This window comes from Pteronotus mesoamericanus, unplaced genomic scaffold (assembly GCF_021234165.1).
Source record: "Pteronotus mesoamericanus isolate MK-2021 breed Mesoamerican mustached bat unplaced genomic scaffold, CSHL_Meso_final contig_24, whole genome shotgun sequence".
Classification (NCBI taxonomy): domain Eukaryota; kingdom Metazoa; phylum Chordata; class Mammalia; order Chiroptera; family Mormoopidae; genus Pteronotus; species Pteronotus mesoamericanus.
The window spans coordinates 29,404,793-29,423,498 of NW_026555100.1; the positions used below are offsets into that span (position 1 = coordinate 29,404,793).

The 18,706-nt window shown below is 40.0% G+C and overlaps 1 protein-coding gene across 1 annotated transcript; it reads left to right on the forward strand.

The window, feature by feature from the left end:
- Positions 1–2,334: 2,334 nt before the first annotated feature.
- On the forward strand, positions 2,335–12,318 carry SLC35G1 (solute carrier family 35 member G1). Its single transcript, XM_054572872.1, has 3 exons — positions 2,335–2,550; positions 6,972–7,152; positions 9,315–12,318. Exons 1-3 carry the CDS (start codon positions 2,367–2,369, stop codon positions 10,051–10,053), a joined length of 1,104 nt encoding a protein of 367 aa, XP_054428847.1. The 5' UTR covers positions 2,335–2,366; the 3' UTR covers positions 10,054–12,318.
- Positions 12,319–18,706: the final 6,388 nt, after the last annotated feature.

Here is an 18,706-nt window from a genome sequence, read left to right on the forward strand (position 1 = left end):
ATGCTAGCTCTGAATAACTTTTAAAAGAGCTCCCCCTTTCACTCTTAAAAAAAAAAGGTTCAGGTTTGGAGAATAAATTTTATGTTCACCCTAGTTAAAAATACACCTTGATTTCCAGTAAAGTGCTTTCCAGGTGATGTGCTTCTGCCCACATCAATGCACTTTACCTGCATAAAAACCCTGCAAAGTAGAAAAACATTTTACTTCTATTAATTAAATGGAGTAACTAAGGCTTCATGTAGTAAAGCAGTGACTGTTCAAAGTCACACATTCAGTGACATAATTAGGGCTAGAACCCAGGACTTCTGACTTAAAGTCCAATAGTTTAACCACTTTAAAGTCCAAAGCTGTGAACCACTTTGTGCAGGCATCTAAGGAAAGACCTTAACTCTCCTGTTTGATAATCTGCTTGTGCTTGGACCTAGAAAAGTTTAGACAGGTTCATCCTTGCCCAGACAGTGTCTTTTTTTTTTTTTTTTTTGATATGTTTATTGATTTGTGAGAGAGAGGGAAACATCCATGTGAGAGAGAAACATCGATTGGTTGCCTCCCATTCATGCCCAGCTGGGGATTTACTACCAGGAGAGACCAGGATCTTCTTGCCAATGCTGTAAAGAATTACAGTTGAGGAAATCTATTAGTGTGCAAGCAGGGTTTATTAGAGATATGTTCTCATGGAAGAGAACCGGCCTTGTTGAGGTAGGGGTGGGGGTGGAGGTGGGGGTGAAAGGCATAGGTTCAAGGCAAAGCAGGGTAAGGGCAGCAAAAGTAAGGGCGGCCAAAGGCCAGGGTGGCAAGCACACGTGTGGCCACAGGCTAGGTGACCAGGCAGCCACAGAACCAAGAGCATCAAGCCTGAGAGTCCTTTGTTCTGAGGACTTACATAGTTGGCAGGATGGCGTAAATATTGATTGACAGGTAAAGATGGTGCCAGCTTCTGGTGGGGGGGAGTGTGAATACCCAAAGGTGTTAATGGGCTTCTTCTTTTGGGCACTGTGAGGACTTGATGGCCTTTCACTGGGATGAAAGCACAGTTTCAAAGGCTTTTTCCCTCAGATAATGGAAAAGACACATAGAATTTCAAGGAGTGTTGAGTCAGTGGGTGGGACATGTACCCCTGCTCCTCCTTGCCTTTATTTCCCCCTTGGACGCTCCTACTATTGTAACAGATTGAATGCACAACCTAGGTACAAGCCCTCACCTGGGATCAAACCTGCAACCTTTTGGTGTATGGGATGACACTCCTACCAACTTAACCACAGGGCCAGGGTTCAGACACTGTCCTTTCACATTTATTTATAAAATATTTTTATTTATTTATTTTTAGAGCGAGGGGAAGGGAGGGAGAAAGAAAGGGAGAGAAACATCAACGTGTGGTTGCCTTTCGCACGCCCCCTGCTGGGGACCTAGCCTGCAACCCAGTCATGTGCCCTGACTGGGAATGAAACCAGCGACCCTTTGGTTAACAGGCGGGTACACGGTCCATTAAGCCACACCAGCCAGGGCTCACATTTAAAGCAAGCAAAGGGATGAAAGAATTATATAAAGAGGCTATTAGTGAATCCTTGGGACAAATGACACACATCACTGATTTTACCAGTGTGATGAAATAAAAATATTGGAATCTTACATATCACCAAATTATCATGTTTCCATTAAAAACAAAAACGAAGGAAGGAGGGAAGGAAGAAAGGGAGGGAGGGAGGGAAGAAGGAAAGGAAGAACCAATAATAAATGCCTACTGTTACAAAGAACATATAAATGGGTTCTGCCCTAGTCTTATATATTTTCCTAATAGTTGTGCTAATCCCTCCACCCCACCCCACTTTTCTTAAACTTAAAACCAGTGAAATTCTACCCTCATTGAAAGAGTGGCAGTGAGATGATGGAGGAAAACAGTTGATCTTTCAAAGACAAGCGCAGTGCTTGACAAGGTCTCCAGGGTATCCCAGAGGTGCTGAATATGGTCACGCCGATAAATAAAGGTACACCCTCCTAATCTACGGCAGGCCTGCCCCCAGAGAAGGCCGCAGGACCTATTTCTCTGCAATGACAGAAAGGAGTGCAGTGTGCCTTGCAAAAGGTGACTCCAAAGCTCTGGCCAGGCTAGCCAGACCACAGCAGAGGGGTGGGCGCCTTCGGGCCAGCTGTGGCCACAGCAGCCTCACCAGGGAGGTGGTAACCTCTCTCGGAGCAGGAGGCTGGGGAGCTGAATGTAAGGGCTGCGGAGGACAAGCTCCGTCCCCCGGGAGGGGGAGGAGGACGACGAGCGCAGGCGCACTGCCGCCGCCGGAAGAGCCTGGCAGTGGAGCCGCGGCTGCCGGCGCCAGACGCGGCGCGGCCGCTGGGAGGTAGCTGGCTGCATTATGCGGCCCCTGGACAGCGCTGGGGCCACGGAGCTACAGGAGCCCGGTCTGCCGCAGACAGACGACACGCTCCCGGGCGCAAGTGAGGAGCTGGCCGCCGCCGAGGATGTGGGAACACCGGACCCCGACTCAGGCTGGTGCTGGCTGTGCCGCTCCTCGCCGTGCGGCTCGCGCACGCAGCCTGGTGAGTGCGGTCTGCCGACCGTGGCACGGGTCCCGCCCTTGGGGGACCAGTCGGGCGCCAGCAAGGGGATCCTCGCAGCCATGGGCCGGGGGTGAATTGCGGACAGCGACCACCTCCTTTCCCCTGCCCAGAGCTTGGGGAAACCCTGGAGCTGTCACCTGGGGGCAGCAAAGCAGAAGTCCCCAGTACCTGCGGGTGCGAAAACCGGAGAAAGTTTCTGATTGTGTTTCGAACCTTTTTGGGATTCTAAACTGTTCCTATAGTTAAAGTGTTGCCGGTAAGACCGTGGAGTCAGATTGCAGTTCAGAGGTTGGGGGCCATCCTACAACCTCTCATGGCTGGGAGGAAGCTAACCATGAAAAGTGATCTTGGTGGTAAACGGTGTTCCCTGAAGAGGAAGTTGAGTTGAGTGGGATCACTGGTTCTTGACTTTTTTGGGTTAGGAGGACTTTTCAGCAACTGATGTACAATAAGGCTGAGGCACAATCTTAACGTGATTAAGGGGATGACGGACCTGTCCCCAAAGTCAAGGGCCCCATGTGAAAAACCCTTGATCTTACTTTGACAAATGAGAAAAGTGAGGCCCCAAGCAAAAAGTAAAAAGGACTCATGATCCTGGACAACAGTATGGTGATTGGGGGTGTGGGGGAGGGAGGGGAACGGTAATAAGAGGGGCAAATGGTAATGGAAAAAAAATAAAAAAAAAAAAAGATATGGGGAAGAAAAGAAAAGGAAAAGTGAGGCCCAGGAAGGTGAGGGATTTGAGCTTTTTTGTTTGGTTTTTCTGAAGATCTGACATGTGTGAGTGAGACAGGGCACAGGTCTCTGTGGCACCAGCGTACTAGAAACCCAGCATAGGGCCCTTTCTACTAGGCTCAAGCTCATTTCTCCTTGAACTCCACTTGGAGAAGTTTCCTGGAAGAAGAGGGTAATAGGCAGATGTCCTTTCAAGACCAAGTTACACAGCCTGTACCTCCTCAACCTCTGGGTTGCCTCCCTTAAGTGTGATTCAGTATTTTCTTGCCTCTTACCCCACCCCAGCTTCCCTCCTCCCTTTATGTACTTTCTCTAGTTAACCCCCAGGTAACCCCCAGATAACCCTCAGGAAGATGGTTCTTGCTCCATTTTTGCCCCAAAATGCTAACAGAAATTATGAGAATTCTAATAATTTATGCATGGGCTAGAGCCTCTAGAGCAGGAGTTACCTCAAGCTAGGCTGACCAGATGTGCAGCCCTTGAAGAGGTCAGTTTCTTACCATATCATTCTATAACTAAATGTCATTCTGGTCAAATGCTGAGTTAGTCACTGCAAACATATAAATGTTTTCTCTGTTTGTGAACTGAAGAGGAATACTGTACACTCAGGAAGCACATGGCAAAATGACAAGCCAATATAGGTGACTGCACTTAAGAATCTTGGGGGTCTTATAACTTTAAAGAAAGTTTCCAACAATAAGACTTAGTAATAGTTATTAAAAAGGGCCCAGAAAATATTCCAAAAACAGGATTGCCACAGAAACACTTGTAACCACAGTATTGTTGTCATTGAACTTTGTGACAGTATCATTTTAGCCTCTTGAATCAACTGGTTAGATCAACAAAGCTCATTTTCAAGTTCCAGTTGAAACTGTTCACCATTTTTTATACATTCACAGATGGCATACAATTACCCTAAGATATCTGTTTATATTCTTGAAGGACATAGTTGGTCTTAGGCTGAATCAAGGAGAAGTTGTCTTAGGTCTGTGCCTTATATCCCTCTGGAAGGAATGAGTTCTTTAGTGTCATGGTGATTCTCAAACTAGTAGAGCTTTTAACAGTTTACAGAGATCCTGTTTCAGTGGGTCTATGGTAGGGCTTGGAATTAAAGTTGCTAGTTAGTTCTAATTCCCAAACAGGGTTGCAAATCACCAGTTTAAAGTAGAGATTAGAGAAACTGAGCAACTTTTCTGTTTTCTTCTAACTCAGGAAATTGTACTATGGCCAATTAATTTGAATTATTTAGAGTTACCGAATTATTAGATATACTTTTAGTGGGATATGAACATGGAAGCATATTACATAAGTAAATGCCTCTGGATTACGCTACTCTCTTGCTCACCTCCATTGACAGAATTGAAATTCTTATTCAGTAAGAGACTGAGGCTTGCCTGTATAGAACCAGTTCTCACCCTCATTAACAAATAATCAGGTTCAGTTAGGCCTTATAATAACAGTTCTGTCCCAATCAGGAGGCATGGGCCTGAAGTGTTAATAGGCAAGAAAATATGGGACTGTATGTGTTTTAAGGAAGACAGTCAGAGCCAGGCGTGTGAAATTAAGTTCTCAAAGAGTTAAAATAGCATGCTAAAATAGTCCTAGAGAAAAACTGAAAAGTTTAGGTTGGAGAAGATCCTTGAAATGAAGACCAGGGACATGTTTTCTGTCCTTGATCTTCTCATTCTGTTTTGTGTAAGGGTGTAGGTTCTATGTATGGGTTGGGTTTCTTTTAAGAAAAACTATTTTATTTGGACCTGGATTTTGAAATTGCATAAGCTAAATTCTAAGGCTGACCACAGCCAAACATGTATTTAGTGGTGCTTAACTTAGAAGTCTTCTAAAGCTTCCTTCTCCTGCATTGAGCGGGTATGTGCAGTGTTTTTACAACATCTGAGCACATAATTACAGAACAGAATGTGGAGGATTCTGGCACTTACAGCTTATAACCTGTAACATGACAACTGCCAACTTGAAATCATTCTCCTCAGCTTGCACCTAGAACAGAAAGAGATGGAAGTCTCTGACCATAGTGGCATCTTTTACTACAAAGGTCAGGTTGTAGAATGCCACTAGAAAGACTGCATCATCACACTCCGGTTCCAATTTGTAAAGTGTCACTTATGGGCAAAGGTATCTTGCTAGCTCTAGCATATTGAAATATATCACCTGGTGTTGTTGCATTTAGAAGGGAACGACATTTAAAAACACGTGCACATCAGTATGCAATATTGTTCTGTAGCAGAATAACACACTGTAAGTTCCTACATAGGAATGAGTAACCCTGGTTTTACTACAAATTGCATGTACCTACATATCATTTAGCTTTGCTGTGCTCTTAGCTGATGGGAACCAGTAGTGTTTACTTCTTATTCTCTTTTTTTGTGTGTGTTAAAGAAAAAAAAGAATATATTCTTCAGTGTGTGGCTTTTGAGGGAGTTCTCTGCTCATTCTACTCCATTTTGCTCTCTAAAAGCCAGGAGGTGAGATCAAAAACTGGGTTCTATTCCAGTCTTAGGCAACAAAGACAGAGGAAGTGTCTAAACAAAACTTTAATGCTCACACAGACTGTCACGAGTAGACTGAATACTTGATGGTCTGGAGAAAGCAGCAGTTTTCTGATTCAAATCAAGCCAGGGAATTGGTATTAAATGCTAATTAAAATTCTAATTAAAAAAAAGTATTTGGGGTCAGAGGGGAGGTAATCCAGCCCCTGCCCTCAAAGAGTTTATGCTGTAAATGGAAGATAAGTTAAATAAAGAAGATAAATAAAGATTTGACTAATGGTTCAAAATAACAAAAGAGACAGCCTTCCTCAATCATGGTCTTGCCAGTGGTTTTACACTCTGCTTCTTTCCATGAAATTGTCTTATATTCCTTCATTCAGCAAGTATTTATTCAGGGTTTTCCATGTGCCAGGCATGAACAAGATAGCTAAGGTCCCAGCCCTGGATGAGTTCACAGGCTTATGAAGGAAGTCAGATAATCAACAAGTAGCCATAGACCACAGATATAAACTGTTTTCCAGAAAAGAACTGGGTTTCACAAAGCTCAGTTCACCAGTGAGATGATATAAAATATAATTTGGAAGCATTTTTCTCTAGACTTTTTGACAAGCATTTCTTAAAGATAATACTTACTGGCTTGGCAAGCATTTTACTTCTTTTTGACTTGTAGGTGAGGGATGATCAGTGAGCCAAAGGCAATCCATTTTATAGGGTGAAACTGCATTTTTTAAAACAGCAAGTTTATTTCTTAAAAAGATTTTACTTATTTATTTTTAAAAAGACAGGAAGGGAGGGAGAAAGAGAAGGAGAGAAACATCAGTGGGTTGCCTCTTGCAGGCTCCCAAACCAGGACCTGGTCTGCTACCCCAGCACGTGTCCTGACTGGGAACTGAACCAGTGACCTTTCGGTTCACAGGTTGATACCCAACCTACTGAGCCACACCAGTCAGGGCAAAACAAGTTTAAGTTGTTTCCTTTGTCTGTGAGTCTTCAATCTTGGTGGGAAGAATGTTTCAGATCCAAAAATTGGATATGCTTAGGAGGTAATATTTGTAGCTTGTTAGCTGTAAACACTGTCCCATTTTTCTCAATTTCTAAGTGAAAATGATAAAACGTACAGTTGGAAGCAAGGACTAACCAGAATTTAATCTTTTTCAGAAGCCAAGAAGAAAGCACCCTGTCCTGGACTTGGCTTGTTTTACACATTATTGTCTGCCTTCCTTTTCTCAGTGGGCTCTTTATTTGTTAAAAAAGTGCAAGACATCCATGCTGTAGAAATTAGTGCATTCCGATGTGTGTTCCAAATGTTAGTCGTTATCCCTTGCTTAATATACAGAAAGTAAGTATTTCTTAACTGCAAAGTAGACGATATTAATAAATGGTTGTAAATCTTTTGACCTGCTCAAATTATTTACTCTATAGTTATCTGTTTTATCCCTCTCATAGATTTACCATTCCCTACACCCTTTGGCTTTGATTAATGAAAAGTCACAAGGGTCTCACTTGAAGAAGATGCTCATAAGCACAAACCACATGCCCAACAATTGAGGAGAAAGAGATTCAGTTATTTTCCACCCCTCATTTTGAGAACAAAACTTTCCTTGTATAATTCTACCCATCTTGTACCACTCTTCCTTCTTTGTTTTGTTAAAACTAGTATTTGGAAGAAAAAACTAAAAAAGAGGAAGTGGTAGTGTCTCCTAGTGTGAGAGGTTACTTTAAGTAGAACAGATTGCTTTGCTACCAGGGCCGGCAGAAGGCTACAGTAATAATATTTAGGTCTTACCCGAGGGTGATGTGGGAAAGGTAATCTTGAGGAGGGCCTTTTAACTACTTTTGTATTCAGTGTCCTCATCTATAAACTGGAAGGAATGATATTCTTTGTCCTCTGCCTTGTGGTTCCAAGGATCAAATGAAATTTATTGTAGATCAGAGTACTTTGTATAGAATATAACAATATACAAAGACTATTTCCCATCCGCACTGATGTCTCCTCACTAAGCCCCTCTTCCCCCTGCATATGGATCCCCCCTGCACATCCTCCCCACACTGTTATAACCTCTACACACCCCTATGTACATTGAACCCTGGGAGAAGAGACCACTGGGTTCCTAGTGGCTGCCTGGTTCTTTCTCTCTTTGGGCAAAGATGGTTAAATCCCAAATTTAACAGCCTCATTTGCTTGCCACCAAAGTGTCCTTTTATCTGTTACACTGTATATTTACTTAGAATTTTTACGCTGTATACTGAGGATTTTGTGAAAAAGGTGAAAAATCTGCTAAGATCAATATTGTCAACAATTCCTGTGTAAGTGTGGACAAGTCACAATATTTTTAGGAAATAATGGAAAGACTTGAGAAATTTCTAAGTGTGGCACTAGACCACTGATGCTAACACAATCATCATCCCCATTTTGGAAGGCATTAGATTTAAGAGAGAGAAGAAAGGGGAGAGAGAAACATCGATTCGTTGTTCCACTTATTTATGCATTCATTGGCTGCTGCTTTCATGTGCACTGACCGGAGATCAAATCCACAATCTTGGTATATGGGGATGATGCTCTAATCAACTGAGCTTCCCTGACAGGACTAGAAGAATTTTCTTAAATCCTTGGTGCTAATCTGTTTTGACCCATTTTATGTTTCACTATCATGGAAGACTCCTAGCTTCTCAAAGTGGACCACAGGTGACCACACTTTTGTTTCTAACTCTGGAGATCCAGTGTCTCCATGTTGGGCCCAGATGCTGCCCTAATGATGTCCAGCCCTGGCACAGATCAGCAAGGTGCACCTAGTTAGGAACTTACACAGTACTGTGTTTAGTAAATGTTTAATTCAAAAAACTTGCAGTAGCAGTTATACTTATCCGAATGCTACAGGTTCTTTTTCAGCATGTTTTAACTCTTTTCCTAATGAGAACAATGAGAAGTTATCTCACATTCAATGGCTAAAACAGTGTAGCATTGCTTCAGCTTTTATAGAAAATCTCCTAAGATTGGGAATACACACTACACAGGACCAAGTTTTCTTTTATGGGGCAGCTAAATCTTGAAATTGTATTATAAATATAATACATTTTCATGTATTTATATATTTAGTAGAAAATTTGGGGAAAATAAATATAAGGAAGGAAAATTACCTATACTCGAACAAGGTCTAACCACAATGAACATTTTAATATATTTTCCTTTTTTTTGTAAGTATACACACACATATAGAAAAATAACTTAAGGAAAAAGAAAAATATATTCACTGAATTATAATGATACTATTTATGTAGTTCTCTTGTATTATATTCGCTTACACTGTGAACACTTTAATGTCATTAGCTATACTTAGGAAACATCTTTTAAAGGTATATAATAGTTGTGGATGTTATCATAATTAGCTATTCCCTGATTTTTTGATAATTAAAACTTCTAAAATAATACTTTATTAAAATTATAATTTAAAAACAAATACCAAGTTCATTTAATATGTATTTTTTCATTTCAATTTACAGAACTGGGTTTATGGGCCCAAAAGATCAACGAATCTTCCTCCTCCTCAGAGGAGTCCTCGGTTCTACCGCCATGATCCTTTTATACTATGCTTACCAGACAACGTCCCTCGCTGATGCCACGGTTATCTCGTTTAGCTGTCCAGTGTTTACATCTATATTTGCCTGCATATTTCTCAAGGAAAAATACAGCCTTTGGGATGCGCTCTTCACCGCATTCACCATCATCGGAGTGATCCTCATCGTGAGGCCGCCATTTTTGTTTGGTCCCGACCCTGCAGCAGAGGATAAGAGCTATTCAGATCACCTGAAGGGCACATTCGCATCAGTTGGACATGCTGTGTTTGCCGCCTTTAGTCTAGTTATCCTCAGAAAAATGGGAAAATCTGTGGACTACTTTTTGACCATTTGGTATTATGTCATACTTGGCCTCTTGGAGACCGTCATCGTCCTCTTAATATTAGGAGAGTGGAGTCTGCCATACTGTGGGCTGGACAGGCTTTTTCTCATACTAATTGGCCTGTTTGGTTTGGGCGGTCAGGTGTTTATCACCAAAGCCCTTCAAATCGAAAAAGCAGGATTAGTAGCACTAATGAGGACTATGGACGTGGTTTTTGCTTTTATCTTTCAGATTATTTTCCTTAATGATGTACCAACGTGGTGGACGGTGGGTGGCGCACTCTGTGTAATAGCCAGCAGTGCTGGAGCGGCCCTTCGTAAGTGGTGCCAGAGTTCCAAATGAAGCATAATTGCTGAAATGTGTATTTTTTTACAAGTACACCGTCACCCAGTCCAAATACAGCACACATGCACACACCTGGAAAATCTGCATTTACTTCACTGATTATATTTAATAAATTTTATAGCTAAAGTTCCATTTTTAAATATGGTTATGTCTTCAATTAATGAAGCAGAGCCCATTGGTTTGGTCTAGTGATTTTTTGTTCATTTCTTTGTTTTTTTGTTAGGGTGGCATTGGTAAGAGGACAGTTCATTAGTTAAAGAAACACTGCAAAAATTTTTATGACTCTAATATAAATATATGTAATTTTTTAAAGTGTATTTTTGGTAATGATGGAATATAGGTGGGGAGGAAATTTTAGATGGCCTTTTAGCAGTGTAGAGGCTAAGGAACTTACTGCTATGATTAGTGATGTGTTGGAAATTCATTTGAAACATAATTCCAGTTAGGAGGCCAAAGCTGAAACTTGGAATAGGTGCCTACATAATGGTGTTAATAATACAATTGAATGGGCCTTATATTCAAGGCTTTTATAAATGATTACCATTCTTTTAACCCATTTTGTGCCTTTTCATTTCAGAATTTTTCTATGTAAACTTTTGAAAAGTCTTTAAATCACCAAATTTGACTAATAGTTTCTCTTTCAGTGGCATAGCAACTGTAACTATCATTCTGTAATTTAAATTTTGTTTTTTTTTTTAACTGCACTAAGGTTTTGTGGTGTTTTTTTTTTTCTTTTTTTAAATTATAAGAGAGAAACCTTGGCATGGCCAATGTATTCATTTCCATTCTAAAGTGTTTTCCCCTCACTAGAAATATGATTTTTTTTCTATAAATTCCCTTGAATTTACAGTTTGATGCCAAATAAAATTTTCTCAGGATTTTATTAGATTGAACCATTTGAAATTGCTGAGATTTTACCTTTCTAACTTAGAAAAACTAGTTTCTTATGGTTCACCCTAATAGATACCTCCTTTCCCCTCTAAGCTAGATGCTTAGAGGACTTTGGAGTACATATTTTTAAAACAACTTTTTAAAGTACAGTAATACTATTAAACTTATTTTTATAGTCTTTTTCCCTTATGGGATTACATGTAATAATGCTTACTGTTATATGTTAAATGTAAAGACCTGCGAATTGCATGGTTGGTTGACTTTTGAAGTTCTTTGAATAGAAAAAAAAATCATTGTTAAATTCTGGTGTGTCAGTACGATATTAAATGTCAATGCTGCAGCATGATATTAACATCATGAATTCAAACAACAAATTTTATATCTGGAACTTCATCAGGCCAATATTCTGCAGTTAAAGAGAACTGAATATTTAGGAAAGCTTGGGAATTTAATCAGGAAGTGGAGAATACATGCAGATGATTTTTTGTCACAATGAACCCTTTGTTGGTAAAACTATAATGGTCTACAATTCTTTGTCAGACCTAGCATCTAAAATTATCTTAAGCCTGCACATTTGAAAGATTATAGGTTCTTTCCCACCCTTTCATCACAATTCTTCTAAAGTAAGAAGGAACCTATCTTCTGAGGTTTATGTCTCAGTAAGAAAGGACCTTCTCTAATAGTTCCAAGAAAGAACTTTTGGCTTATTGATCATCCCAAATGCTTATCATCTGACAAATCCTAAATGAAGTATATTTAGGAGAGTTACACTACCATCACTTTAGCCTAATTCACAATATTGGAGTTTAGAGTTGCAAAAGCATACTTTTGCAAGCACTGTAGATAATTATAGAATCAGAGCATTTAGAGCCCAACCATTAGAAATCCTCTTATGGAAGGCACACTACATAGATAGGGATGCTGGGGAGGGGACGCGCCCAACATGGGTTTTCATGGCCTTCTCCTCCCCCTTGGTTCCATGATAAAGTATGCAAAGTAAACCACTGTTTGACCTACCTAAGGCAAATTAACTCTCAGGGCACCCTCTCCTGGTTCTTCACCTTGCACAATAAAAGAACCTACGGGGCCTTGAATGATAAGTCCCTTTGGGCCTGTAAACTAGAGATGTTCTATAGTGTGGTTTAAACACTTGGTTGTCATAATATATGACCAAGGTTGGAGAAGATGTTTCTTCTCCCAACTTTTATGGAGTGTGGTTCTTAAAACACTTTTATAATGTCCAAGGTATACACAAAGATATGTATTGTAACAGTTATAGGTGTGTATTTTTTGCAAAGATTATAGTTTCTCTATCTTGAAAAGGGAAATATTTTCATAAATTGTTTTTATTTTATAAATACTAATAAAATAATATGAAAGAAAGCTATATTTTGGTTTTTATGGTTATTGCAAATGTGCTAGCTAATATAACTTTTTTCCTTTTTCGTTCATGTGCTTCAAAACATATGTTATAAGAGACTGACCCCTAGCCATTCAGCTGTGATGTAATCTCAAGTGTCAAACTGTTTATCTGTCCCTCTGATACTATCACATTAAATCCAGTATTTCTAAAATGAACCCTTTAATCTTCTTTTCCAATAAGGACTTCATTGTTCTAGACCCCCAGAGCTTGGAGCAACTTTGAACTCTGTACTTTTGTTCCGATAGCTAGTTTGTGACTAAATCGTGGTGTGTCTCTTATTGTCTGCAGATTCATTCTTGGTCATTTCCACTGGTACTATTTTAGTCCAAGATTTGTTACTTCACAGCTGAATTACCACAACCATATCTAATTGAGCTGTCCATTTCTAGACTCTTCCATTCAGATCTTTGTCACACTGCCATACTAATCTTCCTAAAGTCCTGCTTTCATTGTTACTCTGGTTTTCATGAAACCACAATCATGCCTTATTACACATCACATCACATCCTAATTATTAATCTGGTCCTATTTCCACTTTTCCAACTTTATTTCCCATGTCCATACCTATTTGATACTTCGATGAATCTTCCCACCAACTTCCATATTTGCCAAGGGATTCCTTCCTCTGTGTTCTCCTGCTTTCTTTGCTCTCTAAAGCCTTTTAGCCTCCAATAGCTCACCTTGAGCTTTTCTTTCTTCCACTGTCTTCAGCTTCTTCCACCCACACTAGTGTACCTTGGAAGAGTGGATAAAACGCCGGATTAGGAGTCTGATGATCTGAGTGTGGTTTTATTACTGCCCAGCTGAGCAAGTCACTTAGTCTTTCTGAGCCTGTTTTTCTGTTTGCTTCATTTGTTAAATAGAGTAATATTACTTGCCTAGCCCACGTTTCAGGTAAGTGCCATTGAAAAGACTTGTAGACCATAAAGGAGGGCAGAAACACTATTGAACTGTGGTTAGTAGAGTTGAACATTCACTCTCCTTTCCTTCAACATCATGCCTATGGCAGGGTCCTTACTCCTAAGTAGTCTCACCAGGAACTGTAGGAATGGTCTTCTAGATTGAAAACCTCATTTGGCTTTCCCACCAGCCAGAGAATTTCCCTGCTAGGCAGCTCTCATTTCCTGGCTGATATGCCCATGTAGGGCTACCAAGGGTCACCAGCCTTTTTATCTTATGCATAGGTGTTGCCACTCTTCCCATTCTGGCTTTAGCTGTGGTCCTTTGTATTACATTTAGCTCTGGCTAGGGGCATAAGCCCGACTCTCTATTTCTCATGCACTATTCTCAGTACTCAGCATAGGTCTTTTAGACTCTGTTAACTCAATAAACATAATTAGTCTTGAAGGTAATCTATGGGATGAATCAGATGTCCTGGATAACATGTTGGCCTCTGATCTAGGTGTATGGTGTCATGGTCAGTACTGGGCATTAGAATTTTGTTATTCTAAGCTGGGCACATGAAACCTGGGCACTATCCCAGCACACTGTAAGACCCCTTTGGTAATTACATTAAATCTAATACAGCTACCATATTCACTTAGAATTCTGCAAGATACCTATCAGAGTGTATCTGTGATTCACAAAGAAAGATCCAAATTTTAGCCTCACTTTGAACACTGCGTTTGGAGTTGGACTTCAAAAACCAATTCACATAAAAACTCATGAACCTTGGCACTGCCCATCATCTCCTGGAAATTGCGGATGGGGCCTTTCAACAGAAGGGTAAGGAACAGCCATATGCGGTGTCAAGACAGGGCAGGAAGTGTTTAGCAGAGTTCAGTCCACAAGAAAATGTTCTGCTGGATTCCCCAAGGTACCAAGCCAGTTATCATCTATTAAGTGAGATTTGCAACAATATAAAACAATATTCTCACTAATTTTTACAGTTTTTTTTCACAAGAATGTTATTTATGTTGCTATAAAATGGAATAATTTTAATATATATTTTAATTTTTCAGTTTGCTTTCATATATGATAAATATATATATAAAACCCATATAAACAAAAGCTCTTTGGAGTCCTTAGTGATACTTAAGAGAGTAAAGGGGTAAAAGAGAGTTACAAACTGAAATCATAAAAAGCAAAGATTAAACCCATCATCAAATCTACTAACTTTGTGAGGTTCTGACAGTCTGAAATGCAACTAAATAACTGTGAATTGGAAACATTTTTAATGTGGCATCCCATTTTAGAATTGTAAAGTTAAACAACTCTAAACCTATATGAGATATCCAAATTGTCAACCTGTGAGAGAGAAAAGGAATAAAAAGCAATCCAACTGGCCCATGGTCATAGGGTCAGATCAAACTGTCTCTGGAGGATTTCTGGTCAAGATGGGGGCTTAGGCAGACACACTTTGCCCCCTTATGCAATCACAAAAAGAATTACAACTAAAAGTCAAAACAAATAACACCCAGAACCGTCTGAAAATCTAATTGTATGGAAATCCAACAACCAAGGATTTAAAGAAGCCACATTCATCCCGATGGGTAGGAGAGACAGAAATGAAGAGATGGGGAGGAGAGGCCACAGACAAGGTGTGGTGCAGAGAGGCCATGGCTGCAGCAAAATGGGCACAGGTGGTCCCACATTCACATGTAGTGGATAAAAATCAAGAGGGATACCTTGGAAGTGAGCAATCCCAGTCCCAGGCCAGACCACACAGCCCAGGGTTTCAGCACCAGGAAATAAATCCCCATAACTTCTGGCTATAAAAATCAGTGGGGGTTGAAGCAGTGGAAGAAACTGCTGGATTTTCAGGAAACTCCACTTAAAGGGCCTCCATGGTCTTAAAATGTATGCAAATTCACCCACTCTGGGATCCAACATCAGAGCAACAGTTGGAAGGGTGCCAGTCACAAAAGGGGAGTGAGTGAAGTGATGGGAAACAGCAAATCCCCAGAAGCCAGGCTGTGGCACAGTTCCCTCTTCAAGCCTTCCCTCCATACAGAGCCACAAAGAGGTGAAGTGGGTTGCCCCATCCTGGCAATTGCCTAAGGCTCTGCCTCACACAATTTACAGATGCCTTTTTCAGGAAGGCAAAGCAGCTCTATCTAATACCTCAAAACAAACATAGGGAGGCTGCCAAATTGAGGAGGCAAAGAAATATGGCCCAAATGAAAGAATAGAACAAAACCCCAGGAAAAGAACTAAATGAAATGGAGGTAACCAACCTATCAGATGCAGAGTTCAAAACACTGGCTATCAGGAAATCACTAAGTATGGCAACAACGTAAAGGAAGAAATGAAGGTTACACTAAGTGAAATAAAGAAAAATCTACAGGAAACCAACAGTGAAGGGAAGGCAGACAGGATTCAAACCAACACTTTGTAACACAAGGAAGAGATAAACATTCAATCAGAACAGAACAGATAAACAAGAATTCAAAAACACAAGGATAATATAAGAAGACTCTGGGACATCTCCAAACATGCCAACATCTGAACCATAGGAATGCCAGAAGGAGAAGAGGAAAAGCAAGAAATTGAAAACTTATTTGAAAAAAGACTAAAAGAAAGCTTCCCTAATTTGGAGAAGAAAATAAACATACAAGCCCAGGAACCACAGAGAGTTCCAAACAAGTTGGACCCAAAGAGGGCCACACCAAAACACATCATAATTAAAATGCCAAAGGTTAAAGATAGAGTCTTAAAAGCAGCAAGGGAAAAGAAGAGAGTTACCTTCAAAGAAGTACCCATAAGACTGTCAGCTGATTTCTCAAAAGAAACTTTGCAGGCAAGAAGGGACTGGCAAAAAGTATTCAAAGTGATAAAAATCAAGGACCTACAACTTAAGTTACCCTATCCAGGAAAGCTATCATTTAGAAAGGAAGGACAGATAAAGTGCTTCCCAAACAAGGGAAAGCTAAAGGAATTCATCTTCACCAAGCCAGTATTACATGAAATGTTAAAGGAACTTATAAGAAAAAGGAGATCAAAACTATGAGCATTAAAAAGGTAACAAATTCCCAACAACAGCTGAATCTAAAAAACCCAAAACAACAACAACAACAACAACACAACAATAAAAACCTAAGCAAACAACGAGGAACAGAATCATAGGTATGAAGATCATTTCGAGGGTTATCAGCTGGGAGAGAGAAGGAGGAGAATGGGACAAACACCCCTTTTCCCTGCACAAAGAGGTACAGGGATTAAAAAGAATAAGTGGTAGGTATAAAATAGACAGGAGGGTGTTAAGAATAGTATAGGAAATGAAGAAGCCACAGAACTTATATGTATGACCCATGGGCATGAACTAAGGTGCAGGGGCAGGGATTACAGGAGGGAAGGGGGTTACTGGGCAGAGGTGGGCAAAGGAGGAAAAATTGGGACAACTGTAATAAGATAATCAATAAAATATACTTAAAAATTGTCTCTATTACTTCCTTTATAAGTGTTTTGGTTCCTTTGTATAGGATTTTATAAAAGTCAGAAGTTTTTGATGCTCTGTAGATGAGTATGTGCTTTTGTACAACTCCCATCAAGGGCAATTTGGCAGCATCTCTCAATTTACAAATGCACATAGCTTTCCATCCAGAAAATCTCTTTTAGGAATTTATTTTATGTTTGCTTATTGAGGAATGATATGCACAAGATTATTCGTTATAGCATTACTTGCAATAGCAAAAAAAACCCCACACACAAAAAACCCAAAAAATACCTCAAAACAAATCCCCAAAACAAAACAAAACAAACCCAAAACCAAAAAATAAACAAACAGAAAAAACTAGCCTGAATGTTCTTCAATAGGGTATTGGTTAAATAAGTAATGGTACATAAATAAAATATAATACAATTAAAAATAAATTAAGGAAACAAGGGAGCTGTCCCTGTATGAGTGCGGAATAATCTTCAAGATTGTTAAGTGAGCCCTGACTGGTGTAGCTCACTTGATTGGGCATCATCCCACAAAGTGAAAGGTCTTCAGTTTGAGTGTTGGTCAGGGTATGTGCCTGGGTTGCAGGTCTGGTCCCCAGGTGGGGGTGTGCAAGAGGCAACTGATCAATGTTTCTCTCACACATCAATGTTTCTCTCTTTCACTTTCTCCCTCCCTTCCCATCTCTCTAAAAATAAATAAACACAATCTAAAAATAAAAAAGATTGTTAAGTGATAAAAGCGATTCAGGTAGTAGTACAGTTGTATGAAAGAGGGTAAAAGAACATTCCAGGAAGATACACAAGAAACTGTTATGTTAGCATTGGTTTCCTTTAGGGAGAAGAATCTGGCAGCTGAAAGACAGGGTGGGAAGGAGATTTCACTGAATCCTCTTTTATTCCTTTTGAATTTTGAACCATGTGGACATATAACTTAGTCAAAAATAAAATAAAAAACTGGTGGAACAAAAACACAGTTGGCTGTGGTTGATGTGGCTCAGTGGATTGAGTGCCAGCCTGTGAACCAAAATATCGCCGGTTCAATTCCCTGTAAGGGCACATGCCTGGGTTAGGAGTCGGTCCTGATTTAGGGGCAAACAAGAAGCAACCAATCAATGTTTCTCTCTCACATTGATGTTTCCCTCCTTCTTCCTCCCTCCCTTCTCTCTCTGAAAATTAATAAATAAAATCTTTTAAAAAACTTTAAAACATACACACACAAAACAGAGATGACTGATAGAAAGGAAAGGAGAAAAGAAAGGAGGGGGTAAAACACAGGGACATATATATACATATATACACATGTGCATGCTTGCATACATACACAGAGAAATATCTACTTCTTTTATCTGGCCCACTATTACTGACTTCCTTTTGCTTTATTTTCTTTTCCTCATCCAGTCTACAAATCAGACTTAAATTCCCACATGCTCCAGGGCAGGAAAAAAAAAATTGGAAGCTGAATTTCAACTTTTAAATAGAAAAGAAAGATCCTAGAAAGCATTGCTCAGCCCTGAGCCAAATATCTGAATTTACATAGCACCAAAAACATTTTTACTTGGAAAGGAAACAAATTATTATTAATTACATATGTCCCATTCTTGATATTTGTGTCATTCAGTCCTTGCCAACTCTGGGAGATGGGTCAACTGGGATAGTTAAGTTCAAAGAGGTCAAATGGGGTCACCTACCTAGTAAATTTCAGTGCCCTCACTAGTAAATGATGAAGCTGGGTGACTGTCCTTGGTCTATCTGACTCCAAAGACCTTGATTTTTCCAATACCCCATGTCACCTCCCTACCTGGGGTAGAATGCAGGATAAGGAGTTACTATGGTGAAAGGATTGTTTCCTGACTTTGGGATTTGGAGGCATGTATGTCCTCCTCCTATCTCCTTTCTCCTTGTTTAAGAGCTGTACATGAAACAGTAGGTGATGGCAACACTGCATTATGCATG

Bases quoted from the DNA above. Each gene is read 5' to 3' on its own strand.
- SLC35G1 (XM_054572872.1), top strand. From the start codon at position 2,367: ATGCGGCCCCTGGACAGCGCTGGGGCCACGGAGCTACAGGAGCCCGGT. The intron at 2,551-6,971 runs GTGAGTGCGGTC...AATCTTTTTCAG, and splicing joins CGGCTCGCGCACGCAGCCTG to AAGCCAAGAAGAAAGCACCC. The intron at 7,153-9,314 runs GTAAGTATTTCT...TTCAATTTACAG, and splicing joins CCTTGCTTAATATACAGAAA to AACTGGGTTTATGGGCCCAA.